The 18,069-nt window shown below is 46.2% G+C and overlaps 1 protein-coding gene across 2 annotated transcripts in view; it reads left to right on the forward strand.

Annotated features, from left to right (window-relative positions):
- btbd9 (BTB (POZ) domain containing 9) overlaps positions 1-18,069 on the forward strand; it is a 183,095-nt gene that overhangs the window by 152,410 nt on the left and 12,616 nt on the right. For both annotated transcript variants that reach the window (XM_060855349.1, XM_060855358.1), the window contains exons 9-10: positions 95-202; positions 10,317-10,395. In XM_060855349.1, the coding sequence (XP_060711332.1) occupies positions 95-202; positions 10,317-10,395 (187 nt within the window). The remainder of the gene's footprint in view (positions 1-94; positions 203-10,316; positions 10,396-18,069) is intronic.

Below are 18,069 nucleotides of genomic sequence, written 5' to 3' on the forward strand. Positions count from 1 at the left end.
CGAAGGGGTTGCTCAATGGCCTTCCGCATTCCTGTGCAACTGGCTCAAGGGTCTGAGTGGCCTGTTCCATTTTACAGTCTGTGTTTCCAATCAGGTTACTGCTGTGGGATTGTGATGATCGAAGCTACAGTTTCTATATTGAAGTCTCCAACAACCAGCAGCAGTGGAGGATGGTGGCAGATCGCACCAAAGTTACATGCAGGTCAGAATCATTCACTGCCGTTTTCACAACTTACCTCTCATGGTTACACTACTGTTGGTAAATGGATGTTTGCACATGTACATTTAGCACAAATTGACAAACTAATCTTATTAAAGGTGCATTAAGTTCAAACGTTTGAGTAGCCAACTGCTAATTTCATTGGTCATGTGTTTGTTTAAGTTCTCTATGTATCTGCTAACAATTTATATCAACAGAACCTGTGCCAGAGTGAGGTACATAACTGTTTCGGAGTCAGTGTCACTATCATAACTCGGTGTCAGAGTCAGGCTACCAACTGTGAATGCATTTTTGATTGTCATCTCGTTCATTAATGTCCTTGATTCCAGCCTCAGGCGACAGACTGTGTGGAGTTTGCACATTCTCCCAGTGTCTCACTGGGTTTCCTCCAGGTACTCCGGTTTCCTCCCACAGTCCAAAGATGTGCAGTTCAGGTGGATTGGACATGCTAAATTGCCCATAGTGTCCAGGGACATGTAGGGTAATAGGGTAGGGGAATGGGTCAGTGTGGACTTGTTGGGCCGAATGGCCTGTTTTCACATTGTGGGAATTCTATGATTTAAGGAAAGAAATCTGCTATCCTCACCTGGTCTGGCCTCCATGTGACTCCAGACCCACAGCAATGGGTTGACTCTCAACTGCCCTCTGAAATGGCCTTGCGGGCCACTCAGTTGTACCATCGCGATGAAATCTCCAGAAAGAAATCAAACCAATGGACGACCTGGTATCGACCTAGACACTGGAAAGGTTAGTGGGAGAAGTAGCCCTGTCAACCCTGAAAGTATGCCTTCCTAATGCTTGGGGGCTTGTGCCAACACTGAGAGAGCTGCCTCACAGACTAGTCAAGCAACAGCCCCTGATATAGCCACACTCGCGGAACGTGGCCACACTCGCGGAACATAGCCACACTCGCGGAGTCAGACCCTAAGGACAGTTGCTCAGACACTGCTATTCACATCGTTGAAGCGTGTGGTGCTGGAAAAGCACAGGCAGTCAGGCAGCATCTGAGGAATAAGATGCTTATTAACATCCCTGGGTAGCCCTGGAATATCCCGGAGTACCCCACAGGCAGGGCATACTCAGCAGAGGTGGCAACACAGTGAGGACTCCCAGGGAAGCCTATCCCAATGTTGACCCCAGACCCCATGAAGTCTCATCGCTTCAGGTTCAACATAGAGAGAAAACCTGTGGTTGATCACCACGTAATGTCCTCCTTCAGCTGATGTGTCACGACTCTTCCATGTTGAACAGCATTTGGAGGAAATACTGAGGGTGGTAAGGGTGCAAAATGTCCTCTGGGTGGGGTGGAGGATTTCACTGTTCACTGCCAAGAGTAGCTCGGCAGCAGTACTATAGATCGAGCTGGTCAGGTCCTAAAGGACATAGCTGCTAAACTGGGTCTGTAGCAGGTAACCTCATGGCCTGGCATCTCCCCCACTCAATCATTACCATCAAGTCAGGGGATTAACACTGGTTCAGTGGAGAGTACAGGAGGGCATGCCAGGAGCAGCACCAGGCATAGCTGATAATGCGGTGCCAGTCTGGTGGAGCCATCAAACAGGACTATTTTCATGGCATAGAGCATCAGCAGCAAGTACCAGGCAGAGCTAAGGGATCAGATCTAAGCTCTGCAATCCTGTCACATCCAGTCGTGAATGGTCATGGACAATTAAACAAATCGCTGGAGGAGGAAGCTCCACAAATATCCCCATCCACAATGATGGAAAAGAGAATATGGAATGGGAAAGATAAGGTTGAAGCATTCACAGCAATAACCCAGTTTGGGTTCCCTCAGGGCCACTCAGCTCCTGACCTCATTCCATCATTGGGTCAAACATGGACAAAAGGAGCTGGATTCCAGAGGGGAGGGGAGAGGGACAGCCCTTGGTATCAAGGCTGCATTCGACCGAGTGTGGCATCAAGGAGCCCGGGCAAAACTGGAATCAATAGGTAACCCTCCACTGGTTAGAGTCATACCTGGCAGAGAGGAAGATGGTTGTGCTTGTTGGAGGGTCAGTCATCTCAGCTCCAGGACACCTCTGCAGGAGTCCCTCAGGGGAGTGTCCTAGACCCAACCACCTTCAGCTGCTTCATCAATGACCTTCCCTCCATCACAGGGTCAGACGTAGGGGTATTCGCTGATGATTATATGCTGTACAGCATTTTTTGTTACTTCTGAAATACCAAAGCAGTCCATGTTTAAATACAAGAAGGTCTGGACAATATCCAGGCTTGGGCTGACAAGCGATATGTAATATTCATGCCTTGCATGACTACCTCCTGTAAGAAATAATCTAATCACCACCCCTTGACTTCAACAGTGTCACCATCATGAATGCCCTTCTATCAACACCCTTGGGAGTTACCATTGAGCAGAAACTATCATTGACTCGTCACACAAACACAATGGTTAAATAGCAGGTCAGAGACTAGGAGTACTGGGATAAGTAACTGACCTCCTGATTCCCCACAGCCTGTTCACCATCTACAGGGTACAAGTTAGAAGTGTGGTGGAATACTCCCCATTTGCCTGGATGGGTACAGCTCCAACAACACCAGAACCTTGACACCATCCAGGACAAAGCAGTACTAATGGGCACCACATCCACAAACATCCACTCCCTCCACCAAGGGAAATTTAGGAAGACAGGTAGGAAGTTGAAAAGTGGGATTTGAAGGGTTATAATCTTGGGATTACTCCCTGTGCCATGTGCTAGTGAGGCCAGAAATAGTGTTATGGACTAGGCCAGACCACTCAAAACATTCTGAAGCAGGCAGCCCAGGCCATAACTTTGCAATTTATTTCGCTAAGTGTACAGTGAAAATTTCCCAGATTAAGTTAGCGAGGTTGACTACCAGGTTTAAAACAGACAAAAAAATTATTCACAAAATTATACAATGAAACACAAAGAACAGAATAATGAACCCCTACAGAACTCAGTCTGTCCAAACTAGACTTAATTATGCTGTTCTGAATATATACGACCGTCCAATAAGCAAACTCCCTTAAAACACAGTACAGAAAAGGATCAGATGTTTACAGGTTGAAGTTAGAAGGGCAGAAGAGAGAGTTTCCACACAGTTTACTGTTGAACTCCCAGCCAGTTCTGGGCTGACCTACTCTACTAGAGAGCCGACCACTCCCCTTTCATTATACAGGTCACTTCTAAAACATGACCACTTTGGCCTGAAGTCTCATCTGTTTACATAGAAACAAAAGGCCTCTCAAATTCCTTTTCACCTCTGTACCTTACCAGTCTAATTGGCCTGGTTTATTATCCTTCTGAAAAAAAAATCAAAGACAGAGTCTCCTTGAGCCAAGGAACAGCTTTTAGAAAGAAAGGACTAGGTTTGTGACAGCTCACCCCTCAAAAAAAAGAACCATCAATACCAAAAGATGGTTTCATTTTTAACCCTTCAAAATCCCAGTTAGGAGTCTAAACACACATATATACAATACTAACTATAAACATGCACAATCCCATGCAAATTCAGGCTGTGGTACACCCTCCACCAAATGTCTCCATATCTCATTCGAGTTCACCAAGCTGAAAGGTTCATTTCCAGATGTTTCATTACCCTACCAGGTAACATCTTCAGTGGGCCTCAGGCAGAGCAATGCTGACAATTCCTGCTTTCTCTTTATATGTTTGGGTTTCTTTGGATTGGTGATGTCATTTCCTGTGGTGATGTTATTTCCTGTGGTGAAGTCACTTTTCTCAGGGGGTGATAGATGGGGTCTAACGCGATGTGTTTGAAGATAGAGTTCTGGTTAGATGTTTTCCTCACCCTAAATGATCTCCAAGTGGTAGCTCATGCACCTCTCAAAGCACCTCCTTTCTGTACCTTACTGGCAAAACAATTTGATGAATCTCTGCCCACTTATCTGCTTGAATGTGTGATGGTCTCCATTTCCTCATGAAGACATCATTTGTTAAGTAATAACACACAGGGATGCGTTCACTCTCCTTCTCTGGAAATGCCTTTTGATATAATTGTTTTAACTCATCGTTCTGCTGTAATTCAATAAAAGTAGCAGAGCTAAAGATAATTGCATGTTTATCTATTTGCTCCTTTTCTGTTCCATTTATTTGATCAAAACAGTTCTCAGAGAATGCTGTGTCAGCTTCCTTTTGTGTGCCTTTTGATCTTTCCAGCTTCAACTTGCTTCACATAATCTGGGACAATTCCTGGATAAACATTCTCCATGTCTTCAGTTGCCTGTGTCTCTACTGGCTTTTCAACTAGAGTAGGCAGCACACCTACCAGTGAATCAGCCGTATCATTTTCAGGGACAAGTTGTGTTCCTGGAGCTGAGAGGTTGTCCAGTACTCCTACCACACATTCTCCACTCTTCTCTGGACTCTCTCGCCTCACTTTACAGAACTGAGCACTTTTGGTCTCCCCATGAATTCCCTGTGACCAGGACCTTTTCTGGCCATAGTCCCTCAGCAGTACCTATCTCCTCGTCCCTCAGCATCACAGACTGAGAGGGTCCTGTTTCCATTCACATTGTAACCTCCTTACCTACTGCTCCTAGCCTATGTGAATAAACTTTACCCTTGCATGTATATTTTTAAGCAGATCTGACACTTGCTCCATAACTAACCTCTGATCAGCTTGTACACTCTGAGGCAGTTGTCTCACTTCCCTTGTGCTTTTTGTTACTAGTCCAACAAAACTCCCAGGCTTGCCTGGTTTTCCTACACCTGACTTTCTCCCAGCCCACCAACACTGTGATTTTGTGTGGCCCACTTTATTACAATGAAAACACGAGAGATCTTTAACTTCTTTGTCCCCCTCAAGGGTTTCTTTTTGACCCTGTGGTAAGTTCTCCTTATGATCTTCACTGAGACCTACCTTTCCCTTTCCACGTGAGGATTTCCCTTTGCCCCAGTTTCTATCCCTGAAAAAGATTCTGGCAGCCAAACCGAGTTTTATGGACCAGCTCGTAACCATCAGCCCCTTCAGCTGCTAACCTTGCTGTTTTAACTCCCTACTCTTCCACATCAGTTTGCACTACTTCAGGCAGTGAATTTTTCAATTCTTCCAAAATAATTACCACTCAAAGGGCATCATAGATTTGCTCGATTTTTAAAGCTCTGATCCATCTATCGAAGTTACTCGATTGAGTTTGACAGGATCAGCTGAAAATGTGTTGCTGGTTAAAGCACAGCAGGTTAGGCAGCATCTCAGGAATAGAGAATTCGACGTTTCGAGCATAAGCCCTTCATCAGGAATGAGAGAGAGTAGCCAAGCAGGCTAAGATAAAAGGTAGGGAGGAGGGGCGATGGAGGTGAATAGGCCTTGTACAGGGAGGAAGAGAGCTTCTCCAAGGAAGGCATCCTTGCAAGAGGATTCGCAGTAGGTTAAGATCTTCGAGTAAAAAATGAGGTCTGCAGATGCTGGAGATCACAGCTGAAAATGTGTTGCTGGTTAAAGCGCAGCAGGTTAGGCAGCATCCAAGGAATAGGGAATTCCACAAAGGTTTGACCACACCTCCTCATACTCCCCAGATACCTCCTCTGATAGGGATGTGAATACCTCACTAGCCCTACCTACAGATTTGTTTGGATCAATAAAACCCACATTGCCACAGGCCACTGCATTTGTTTAGCCACCTTTTCAAATGAGATGAAAAATGCTTCCACATCCTTCTCATCAAATTTAGGCAATGTTTGAACTGGGTTTCTGACTACCAGGGACTTGCTCATCCTCACTAAGCATACCCTCAGCCTTTACCTCCTGCCTTTTAAGCTAACTTTCATTTTTAAGTGTTAGTTTTTGAAGTTTAAAAGCTCTCTCTTTTTCCCTCTCTTCTGCTTTTAATCATAGCTCAAACTGTTCCATTCCTGCTGCCCTTTCCTTATCTCTCGCCCCTAACTCCAGCTGCTTCATTTACAATTGAATCCTTGCCATCTCTATAGATCCTGAAGGTTTCTCTGGCAAGTGTAAATGCTGAGCTCCTGCTGTAATTATCTCTCCTTTCCTCACAGAAGCAGGCAGCTCCTATTCCATCTTCTCTGCTAATCTCTGCAGCTTGGCCTTATTCATCTTTTGCAAAACCTCCAAAGTCACCGCATCCACATCCAGAAAACTCTTGGTGACTGAGAGAGCCCATTCCTATCTCAAGCTTTGTCTCCCCAACCAAACCAACACCCGAAATACAGACACGAGCACCTACCACTCATGTTTAAAATCCCACAAAGAGCCCCCAATCTGTTATAGACTAGGCCAGATCACTCAAAACATTAAACAAAAAGGACTAGCTTTGTGACAATGGGCACTGAATCAGTTAACTACATAGCTGAAGAGCTAGTAAAGGAGGAAGGGCTTCAGATATCTGTGTCATTGAGGTCTCTTCCAGGGCAGGAGGGACCTGTACAAGAAGGACACGTTGTACCTAAACTGAAGGGGCACCAATATACTGATGGGAGGTTTGTTAGTGCCTCTCAGCAGGGGGTGAGGGGGGTGGTGGGAACCAACGCAGAAGGTCAGCAAGTGGAGTGATTGAGGAGAAAGTAGAGGTTTAAGTCAAGTAAATCTACCGAATAGAAAGAACAGGCAGGGCCAGTTTAATGAATATGGCAGGACTGGCAGTCTGAAAGGCATTTATCTTAATGCAACGCGTATAACAGGTACGGCAGGTGAACTTTGAGCCCGGATTAGAACCTCAATGTGGTCAGCATTACAGAAACTTGGTTAAGAGAAGGGACAGGACCGGCAACTCGATGTTCCAGGGTTTAGGTGTTTCAGGCTCGATACAGAGGGATATAAAAAGGGGTGGGGGATTGTATTACTGATTAAGGAGAATGTCACAACTGTAGTGAGGGAGGATATCCTGGAGACCTCATCCAGTGAGGCTACGTGGGTAGAACCCAGGAATAAAGAAAGGTGCCATCACTATGATGGGGTTATACTACCCGCCTCCCAATAGCCAGCAGGAGATAGAAGGACAGATATGTAAGCAGATCATAGCAAGATCTAAAAACAACAGGGTTGTTATAATGAGTGATTATAACTTCCCAATATCACCTTGAACTCCCGTAGTGCCTGGAGTTTAACTTGGACAGAGTTTGGTAACTGCATCCAGGAGTATTTATTGAAACAGTTTGTGGATAGTCCAACCATAGAAGAAACTATCCAAGACCTAGTGTTGGGAAATGCGTCTGGAAGGTGACCAGAGTTTCAGTGGTTAGGATTAGGGACCGTTTCTGTAACGGGGATCATAATTCAGGAAATTTTAAGGTAATTGTGGATAAAAACAAGTCTGGTCCTTGGGTGAAAATGCTAAATTGGGGAAGGCTAATTTTAATAGCATTAGGCAGGAACTGGAGAAATTAGATAGGGACCATCTGACATAGAAGTTGATCAGGATTCAGGACGAGCATGTTCCTATGAAAATGAAAGGTTATGATGGCACAATTCGGGAATCCTGGGTGACAAGATATTGAAAGTTTAGTCAAAAAGAGAAAGGAAGCATGTGTAAGGTTTAGGAAACTGGAATCAGACAAGGCCCTGAGTAATAAAAAGGAAGAAGGGAAGAATTTAAACAAGAATGGGAAAAGCAAAAAGGATCCGGGAAATATCCTTGGCAAGTAGGATTAGTAAGAACCCCCAGGCATTTTGTACACATACTGGGAGCAAGGTGATAGATCAGGAAAGACCAGGTCCACTCAAAGAAGCTAGAATTTGTGTGTGTCACCAGAGGAAGTGGGTGAGGTTCTTAATGAATGCTTTGTATTGGTATCATCAAGGAGAAGGGCATGGATGTGGTAAGATTAGGAAGGGCTATGTTGATATTCAAGGGCAGGTCAGTATTAAGAAGGAGGAGATGTTAGATATCTTGAAAAACATTAAGGTAGGTAAGTGCCTGGGATCTGTCTCAGGATACTGAGGGATGCAAGGAAGGCGATTGCTCAGCCATTGACAGAGATCTTGTATCCTGTTTAGCCACAGGCAAGGACCCAGAAGACTGGAGAATCTTCAATGTTGCCCCTTTGTTTAAGATAGTACAGGAACACATAGACTGGCAGCATGGTTAGGTTAGCAGTGCTGTCTCACAGTGCTCGGGATGTGGGTTTGATTGCAGGGATAGGTGACTATCTGTGCAGAGATTACTCGTTTTCCCAGCGATTGGGTGGGTTTCCCCCTACAGTCCAAAGATGGATAGGTTAGCTGGATTGACCCATGATGTCCACGGTTGTCCAGACTTGATGGTTGGAATGGCCTCTATCTACACTGTTAGGATTCTATGTTCATAGATGTAAAGCTCACCAGCCTATGATAAGTAATCTATTGGAAAAGGTTTTTAGGGACCAGAATTACTTACATTTGGGAAAAAAAAATGGACTTCTTAGAGATAGGAATCCATGATGATTTTAAGTTGGATACAAAATTGTCTTGGCTATGGAAGACAGAGTAGTTGTGGAGGAGTGTTGTTCTCGAAGGATCAGTGCTGTGACCGTTGTAGTATATTACACACAAATGATTTGAATGAGAATGTAGGTGATCTGATAAGTAAGTTTGCAGACAACACAAAACTTGGTGGAGTTGTGAATTGTGAGGTAGGTTCTCAAAGGATGCAGCAGGATGTGGGTCTGTTGGGTAATTGGACAGAGTTGTGGCAGATGGAGTTTAATCCAGATAGCTGTGAGCTGATCTGTTGTGAAAGGTCAAATGCAGGAGGAAAGTGTGCAGGAAATGGCAGGACCCTTCAGAGCATTGGCATACGGAGGGATCTTGGAGGTGGTGGTGTAGAGAGTATATACAGCACGCTTGCCTCCTTCAGCCAGGGCCTTGAGAATAAAATGTTGGCAAGTCATATTGCAGCTATATAAAACTTCAGTGCACAACATTTGGAATATTGTTTGCAGCTCTGGTCACCACACTCTAGGAAAGATATAGAGATTTTGGTGCAAAAGAAGTTTATCAGGATATTGCCAAGCCAAGGTTGAAGTAGATTAGCTATTAGGAAAGGTCTGACAAACTTGGGTTGTTCTAGATAGAGCGTTGGAGGCTGAGGGACAACTTTACAGAAGTATATGAAATTATGAGAGTCATGGATGGGGTGGACAATCAGAGTCTTTTTCCCAGGGTGGAAATGTCAAATAATAGGGGGCTTAAGTTTAAGTCAAAATGGGATAAGTTGATAGGAGATGTGTGAGGAAAGCTTTTTATACGGGTAGGTGCCCAGAATGTGCTGCCAGGGAAGGAGGTAGAAGCAAATCCAAAGGCAGTGTTTAGGACATATTTAGGCAGACACATGAACAGGTAGGGAATAGAGGGACACAGACTAGGTGCAGGTGAATGGGGTTTAGTTTAAAATGGTATTATGCTCAGCACAGACATGGTGAGCTGAAGGGTTGGTTCCTGTGCTGTGTTGGTCTGTTTTCATTCATCGTGCTAAATGGAGTTTGAACAGACCTATCGAGTTGACTCTCGTGTCTGAGAGGCACTGTGGCGATCATCCTCCAACACAATCTGCAACCTCATGGTCTGGTACATACCCTACCCTACCATTACCAATACCATTACCATTACCATCAAGCCAGGGGATCAACCTTGGCTTATTGGAAAGTGCAGGACAGCTTGCAATATCTAAAAACAAGTTATCAACCTGGTGAAGTCACCAAAAGGAGTGCATGTGCATCAAACAGCACTGCAGCCACATGAATGCCTGACATTTTCTTCTTTATAAAGATGACTGGTTATTTAGTCTTGCTGCTGTCTCAAGATATTCTGCATCAGCTATTACAATTACACTTAGGCCTTGCACTCCCTGGAATCCACATGTGATGTTAATGAAAAGTGAGAATAATCCTCAGCAAGCAATAAACATTTTCACCTCAGGAATATCTCTCTCTGAGCTCAAATGTTTAACTGAGGGAAAGCAAATTAGCAAAAGTTTTACATCTCCTAACCATATTTGAACCTTTCTCTCAGTTTGAAGTTTTGCACCTTTCTCAATGTTTGGCTGCTGGTCTAATTCTAGTATTGCTGAACCATGTTACTCTCTCATTAAGAAAGGATCTCTAAGTGTTTGTACTGATCCTGTTCTCCTGTTTAATTTGTGTTTCCTGTGTTTTGATTCCAGATCATGGCAAACTATCAGCTTTGAGTTGCAGCCGGTGGTGTTTATCAGGATCGTCGGGACCTATAACACAGCCAATGAGGTGTGTTTACAGGCAAATACAGTGTGTTAGGACTGTTCTGTAAGCTTGCTTAAAGGGAAGGTCAGATTGGAATTGTTTTGGACAATCACCTGACCAGATAGAACCGCATGTTGAGGGAAAAGATTGATCGACTGCATTTACACAGCACCTTCCAAGCCCACAGGACATGCTTAAGGAAGGATGTTGTGAAACATGAAAGGGTTCAGAAAAAATTTACAGGGATGTTGCCAGGGTTGGAGGATCTGAGCGACAGGGAGAGGCTGAACAGGCTGGAGCTGTTTTCCCTGGAGCATTGGAGGCTGAGGGGTGACCTTATAGAGGTTTATAAAATCATGAGGTGCATGGATAGGGTAAATAGACAAGGTCATTTCCCTGGGGTGGGGGAGTCCAGAACTAGAGAGCATAGGTTTAGGGTGAGAGGAGAAAGATATAAAAGAGACCTAAGGGGCAACATTTTCACACAGAGGGTGGTACGGGTATGGAATGAGCTGCCAGAGGATGAGGTGGAGGCTGGTACAATTACATTTAAGAGACATTTGGATGGGGATATGAATAGGAAGGGTTTGGAGGGATATGGGCCGGGTGCTGGCAGGTGGGATTAGATTGGGTTGGGAGATCTGATCGGCATGGACAGGTTGGACTGAAAGGTCTCTCTCTGTGCTGTACGTCTCTATGACTCTATTACTAAGGCAATCCACAAAAACAGTGAAATGTTATCTCAGGATTGATTGGAATAATTAGGGCCCAAATTAATATTTCTTGGATGAGGAAGAAGTTGAGAGCACCAATTGAGTACTTTATTTATTTTGCTGATGTCATTAAATTTGGAAGAATTGTAAACTGTGAGGAAAACAGTGTGGGACTCCAAACGGACATTGATAAGTTGGTGCAGTGAACGGCTAGGTGGCAGATGAGGCACTTTGTAGGATTAACATTGTAATATAATATAAATTAGGGGGTAAGGTTCTAAAAGACATGCAAGAATAGAAGGACTTGGATATAGATGTGTACAGATCATTGAAGATGGAAAGAGCAGTTAATAAAGCATGCTGTGTCCTTGGCTTTACTCATAGAATACAAGATCAGAAAGTGATGTTGGATTTGTACAAGGCACGTGTAATGTTTCAGCTGGAGTATTGTATCCACTTGTGGACGCCACGTTCTGGGAAAGATTAGATTACTTACAGTGTGGAAACAGGCCCTTCGGCCCAACAAGTCCACACCGACCTGCCGAAGCGCAACCCACCCATACCCCTACATTTACCCCTTACCTAACACTACGGGCAATTTAGCATGGCCAATTCACCTGACCCGCACATCTTTGGACTGTGGGAGGAAACCGGAGCACCCGGAGGAAACCCACGCAGACACGGGGAGAACGTGCAAACTCCACACAGTCAGTCGCCTGAGTCGGGAATTGAACCCGGGTCTCAGGCGCTGTGAGACAGCAGTGCTAACCACTGTGCCACCGTGCCGCCCGACATAGAAGCAATTTACAAGAACAGTTTCAGGGATGAGAAACGTCAGTGATGAGGTTAGATTGAGGAGGTTGAGACAATTCCCTTAGAGAGAAGAAGGCTAATAGGAGATTTGATAGACATTTTCAAAACTGGAAAGAGTATTTAGGGAGAAGCTGTTCCTGCTCGTAAAAAAAAAATGAATAAGAGGATATAGATTTAAAGTGATGTGGAAAAGAAGTGTGGGATGATGCACTTTAGGGGAAGTAACAGGTTAAGGGAGCACTCAATGGCAGAACACCAGGGAACCTTCAGGAACAAGAGGAATTTCAGAGTGCTTGTCCACACATCCCTGAAGGCAGCAGAACATGTAAATAGGGTTTTGGTTTACCAGTTCATGGCCTAGATTATAGACCAGAAGAATTAGGGACAGGAGTAGGCCATTTGGCCCCTCAAGCCTCCTTGCCATTCAATGGGATAATGGCTGATTCTTTGTGTCTATTTTCTTGCCCTTTCCTCATAAATCTTGATTTCCCACTAATCAAGAATCTCTCTCAGTCTTAAATAAACACAAGGATTCTGCCCCGACAGCTCTCTGTTCCAAAGAGTCTCACCGCTCTGAGAGCAGAAATCCCTCCCCATCTCCGTCTTTAATTGGGGCCCCTCTGGTCCCAGACACTCCCCATCAGGGGAAACATCCCCTCAGCATTGACTCTCTCAAACCCCTGAAGAATTCAGAATGGTTCAATGAGATTGCCCCTCATTTTTTCTACACTCCAGGGAGTAGAGTCCCAACCTGTTTTAATCTTTCCTCATGAGACACTCCCTCCGTCCCAGGGACCATCCTAGTGACCCTTCTCTGAGCTGCCTCCAATGAAATGGCATCTTTCCTGAAATAAGGGACACAGCTGCTGACAGTGCTCCAGATGTGCTCTCCCCAGCTCCCTGTACAGTTACAGTAAGACTTCACTACCCTTATACTCCAACCCCCCAGCATTCCATGAGCCCTTCCTGATTACCTGCTGTACCTGGGTGCCCCCGAGTCCTTTGTGTTGCAGCTTCCTGTAGTCTCTGGCCATTTAAATAATATTCAGATCTTTTGTTCTCCTTCCATAATAGACCCTGACAACCTTTTGCCCACTTAGACCTCCTGTCACGATCTCTCACTAAACTGTTTGCATCCCTATCCCAACCTGCCTTTCTACCAATTGTTGTGTTATCTGCAAATTCTGTGACATTGCGTTCACGCCCTTCCAGCAAGTCATTCAGCAATATCTTGAACAGTTGTTGTCTGACCTCTGACCCCTGTGGAAACTCACTGGTCACGTGATTGAATGGTTCCGTTTCCGAGCTAGACAACTATTGCAGATTGCATTTGAAAACGGTGACGTTTTTTTTCCCAAAAGAAAGATCACATGCTATTTAATTCATGATTATTGGACTGAATTTATAACTCTTGTCTTGCAGCTGAGCTTATTTAAAAATATGGGGTAGACCATTTAGGACAGAGATGAGGAGAAACTTCTTCACCCAGAGAGTGATGGCTGTGTGGAATGCTCTGCCCCAGAGGGCAGTGGAGGCCCAGTCTCTGGATTCATTTAAGAAAGAGTTGGATAGAGCTCTCAAGGATAGTGGAATCAAGGGTTATGGAGATAAGGCAGGATCAGGATACTGATTAAGGATGATCAGCCATGATCATATTGAATGGTGGTACAGGCTCAAAGGGCAGAATGGCCTACTCCTGCATCTATTGTCTATTATTTGATGGAAACATTTGGCAGGAAACTTATGATATTTAATTCCTCCTAGACAGTCAAGTTTGATCATCTTCTTAGCGCTCCACCAGGGCCTTTTGATGCTGGAATGGGGCCAGTTCCAAGGAGCCCACTAAACTATCCAGTTAGTGGACACAACATCCACCTGTCACCACTGACATTGGAAGGGACTCGACAGGGTGGATGTGGAGATATTGTTTCCCCTTGTGGGAAAGTGGAGGACCGCAAGGCATAATCTGAGAATAAGGGTTGTATATTGAAAATGGAAATGAAGAGAAGTTTCTTTTCAGAGAGAGTGAATCTCTGGGATTCTTCACCACGGTGAGCTGTCACGGCTGTGTCATTAAGTGTAGTGGGCTGAGACAACTTCTCATTCAGTAAGGGTAACAAGGGTTATGGGGGAAAGGCAAGAAACTGGAGTTGAGGGTTATCAGATCAGTTGTGATCTCAGTGATTTGCTGACTTGACTTAATGGGCTGAATGGCCTACCACTGCCCCTCTGTCTTCTGATCTTAAATACAGGGACAAAACGTGTTCCAGATGTGGCCTCACCAGTGTGCTGTATGGTTGTAATTCTGTGTTTTAAAACTCAAACCCCACAGCAATAAAGGCCAAGATTCCATTTGCTGTCTTCATTCCTTGTTGCAGTTGCATGTTAATGTTTTGTCTAAAGTTTCATATACAAGAGCACCCAGATCCCTCGATACCACAGTATTTGGGGGATCTCTCCATGGAAGCCATCATTTACCTTCTGATTCTTCTTACCAAAATGCATGACCTCGTACTTTTGTTCCATTAAAATCCATTGTTACACAGGAGCGGGCAGGGATTGGATGGAGTAGTTGGTGGAGTTACACAGGAGCGTGCAGGGATTGGTTGGAGTAGATGGTGGAGTTACACAGGAGCGTGCAGGGATTGGTTTGAGTAGATGATGGAGTTACACAGGAGCGGGCAGGGATTGGATGGAGTCGATGGTGGAGTTACACAGGAGCGTGCAGGGATTGGATGGAGTAGATGGTGGAGTTACACAGGAGCGTGCAGGGATTGGTTGGAGTAGTTGGTGGAGTTACACAGGAGTGTGCAGGGATTGGTTTGAGTAGATGATGGAGTTACACAGGAGCGTGCAGGGATTGGATGGAGTAGATGGTGGAGTTACACAGGAGCGGGCAGGGATTGGATGGAGTAGATGGTGGAGTTACACAGGAGCGGGCAGGGATTGGTTGGAGTAGATGATGGAGTTACACAGGAGCGGGCAGGGATTGGATGGAGTAGATGGTGGAGTTACACAGGAGCGTGCAGGGATTGGTTGGAGTAGATGATGGAGTTACACAGAAGCGTGCAGGGATTGGTTGGAGTAGATGATGGAGTTACACAGGAGCGTGCAGGGATTGGTTGGAGTATTTGGTGGAGCTACACAGGAGCGTGCAGGGATTGGTTGGAGTAGTTGGTGGAGTTACACAGGAGCGTGCAGGGATTGGTTGGAGTAGATGGTGGAGTTACACAGGAGCGTGCAGTGATTGGTTGGAGTAGTTGGTGGAGTTACACAGGAGCGTGCAGGGATTGGTTGGTGTAGATGGTGGAGTTACACAGGAGCGTGCAGGGATTGGTTGGTGTAGATGGTGGAGTTACACAGGAGCGTGCAGGGATTGGTTGGAGTAGATGGTGGAGTTACACAGGAGCGTGCAGGGATTGGTTGGAATAGTTGGTGGAGTTACACAGGAGCGTGCAGGGATTGGTTGGAGTAGATTATGGAGTTACACAGGAGCGTGCAGGGATTGGTTGGAGTAGTTGGTGGAGTCACACAGGAGCGTGCAGGGATTGGATGGAGTAGATGGTGGAGTTACACAGGAGCGTGCAGGGATTGGTTGGAGTAGATGATGGAGTTACACAGGAGCGTGCAGGGATTGGTTGGAATAGTTGGTGGAGTTACACAGGAGCGTACAGGGATTGGTTGGAGTAGATTATGGAGTTACACAGGAGCGTGCAGGGATTGGTTGGAGTAGTTGGTGGAGTCACACAGGAGCGTGCAGGTATTGGATGGGGTAGATGGTGGAGTTACACAGGAGCGTGCAGGGATTGGTTGGAGTAGTTGATGGAGTTACACAGGAGCGTGCAGGGATTGGATGGAGTCGATGATGGAGTTACACAGGAGCGTGCAGGGATTCGTTTGAGTAGATGATGGATTTACACAGGAGCGTGCAGGGATTGGATGGAGTAGTTGGTGGAGTTACACAGGAGCGTGCAGGGATTGGTTGGAGTAGATGATGGAGTTACACAGGAGCGTGCTGGGATTGGTTGGAGTAGATGATGGAGTTACACAGGAGCGTGCAGGGATTGGTTGGAGTAGATGATGGAGTTACACAGGATCGTGCAGGGATTGGTTGGAGTAGTTGGTGGAGTTACACAGGAGCGTGCAGGGATTGGTTGGAGTAGATGATGGAGTTACACAGGAGCGTGCAGTGATTGGTTGGAGTAGATGATGGAGTTACACAGGAGCGTGCAGTGATTGGTTGGAGTAGATGATGGAGTAGGGTGGCACGGTGGCACAGTGGTTAGCACTGCTGCCTCACAGCGCCTGAGACCCGGGTTCAATTCCCGACTCAGGTGACAGACTGTGTGGAGTTTGCACGTTTTCCCTGTGTCTGCGTGGGTTTCCTCCGGGTGCTCCGGTTTCCTCCCACAGTCCAAAGATGTGCAGGTCAGGCGAATTGGCCATGCTAAATTGCCCGTAGTGTTAGGTAAGGGGTAAATGTAGGGGTATGGGTGGGTTGCGCTTCGGCGGGTCGGTGTGGACTTGTTGGGCTGAAGGGCCTGTTTCCACACTGTAAGTAATCTAATCTAATCGAATGATGGAGTTACACAGGAGCGTGCTGGGATTGGTTGGAGTAGTTGGTGGAGTTGCACAGGCGCGTGCAGGGATTGGTTGGAATAGTTGATGGAGTTACACAGGAGCGTGCAGGGATTGGTTGGAGTAGTTGGTGGAGTTACACAGGAGCGTGCAGGGACTGGTTGGAGAAGTTGATGGAGTTACACAGGAGCGTGCAGGGATTGGTTGGAGTAGATGGTGGAGTTACACAGGAGCATGCAGGGATTGGTTGGAGTAGATGGTGGAGTTACACAGGAGCGTGCAGGGATTGGTTGGAGTAGATGATGGAGTTACACTGGAGCGTGCAGGGATTGGTTGGAGTAGATGGTGGAGTTACACAGGAGCGTGCTGGGATTGGTTGGAGTAGATGATGGAGTTACACAGGAGCGTGCAGTGATTGGTTGGAGTAGTTGGTGGAGTTACACAGGAGCGTGCAGGGATTGGTTGGAGTAGATGATGGAGTTACACAGGATCGTGCTGGGATTGGTTGGAGTAGTTGGTGGAGTTACACAGGAGCGTGCAGGGATTGGTTGGAGTAGATGGTGGAGTTACACAGGAGCGTGCTGGGATTGGTTGGAGTAGATGATGGAGTTACACAGGAGCGTGCAGTGATTGGTTGGAGTAGTTGGTGGAGTTACACAGGAGCGTGCAGGGATTGGTTGGAGTAGATGGTGGAGTTACACAGGAGCGTGCAGTGATTGGTTGGAGTAGTTGGTGGAGTTACACAGGAGCGTGCAGGGATTGGTTGGTGTAGATGGTGGAGTTACACAGGAGCGTGCAGGGATTGGTTGGTGTAGATGGTGGAGTTACACAGGAGCGTGCAGGGATTGGTTGCAGTAGATGGTGGAGTTACACAGGAGCGTGCAGGGATTGGTTGGAATAGTTGGTGGAGTTACACAGGAGCGTGCAGGGATTGGTTGGAGTAGATTATGGAGTTACACAGGAGCGTGCAGGGATTGGTTGGAGTAGTTGGTGGAGTCACACAGGAGCGTGCAGGGATTGGATGGAGTAGATGGTGGAGTTACACAGGAGCGTGCAGGGATTGGTTGGAGTAGATGATGGAGTTACACAGGAGCGTGCAGGGATTGGTTGGAATAGTTGGTGGAGTTACACAGGAGCGTACAGGGATTGGTTGGAGTAGATTATGGAGTTACACAGGAGCGTGCAGGGATTGGTTGGAGTAGTTGGTGGAGTCACACAGGAGCGTGCAGGTATTGGATGGGGTAGATGGTGGAGTTACACAGGAGCGTGCAGGGATTGGTTGGAGTAGTTGATGGAGTTACACAGGAGCGTGCAGGGATTGGATGGAGTCGATGATGGAGTTACACAGGAGCGTGCAGGGATTCGTTTGAGTAGATGATGGATTTACACAGGAGCGTGCAGGGATTGGATGGAGTAGTTGGTGGAGTTACACAGGAGCGTGTAGGGATTGGTTGGAGTAGATGATGGAGTTACACAGGAGCGTGCTGGGATTGGTTGGAGTAGATGATGGAGTTACACAGGAGCGTGCAGGGATTGGTTGGAGTAGATGATGGAGTTACACAGGATCGTGCAGGGATTGGTTGGAGTAGTTGGT

The sequence above is a fragment of the Hemiscyllium ocellatum genome, chromosome 3 (genome assembly GCF_020745735.1).
Source record: "Hemiscyllium ocellatum isolate sHemOce1 chromosome 3, sHemOce1.pat.X.cur, whole genome shotgun sequence".
NCBI lineage: Eukaryota > Metazoa > Chordata > Chondrichthyes > Orectolobiformes > Hemiscylliidae > Hemiscyllium > Hemiscyllium ocellatum.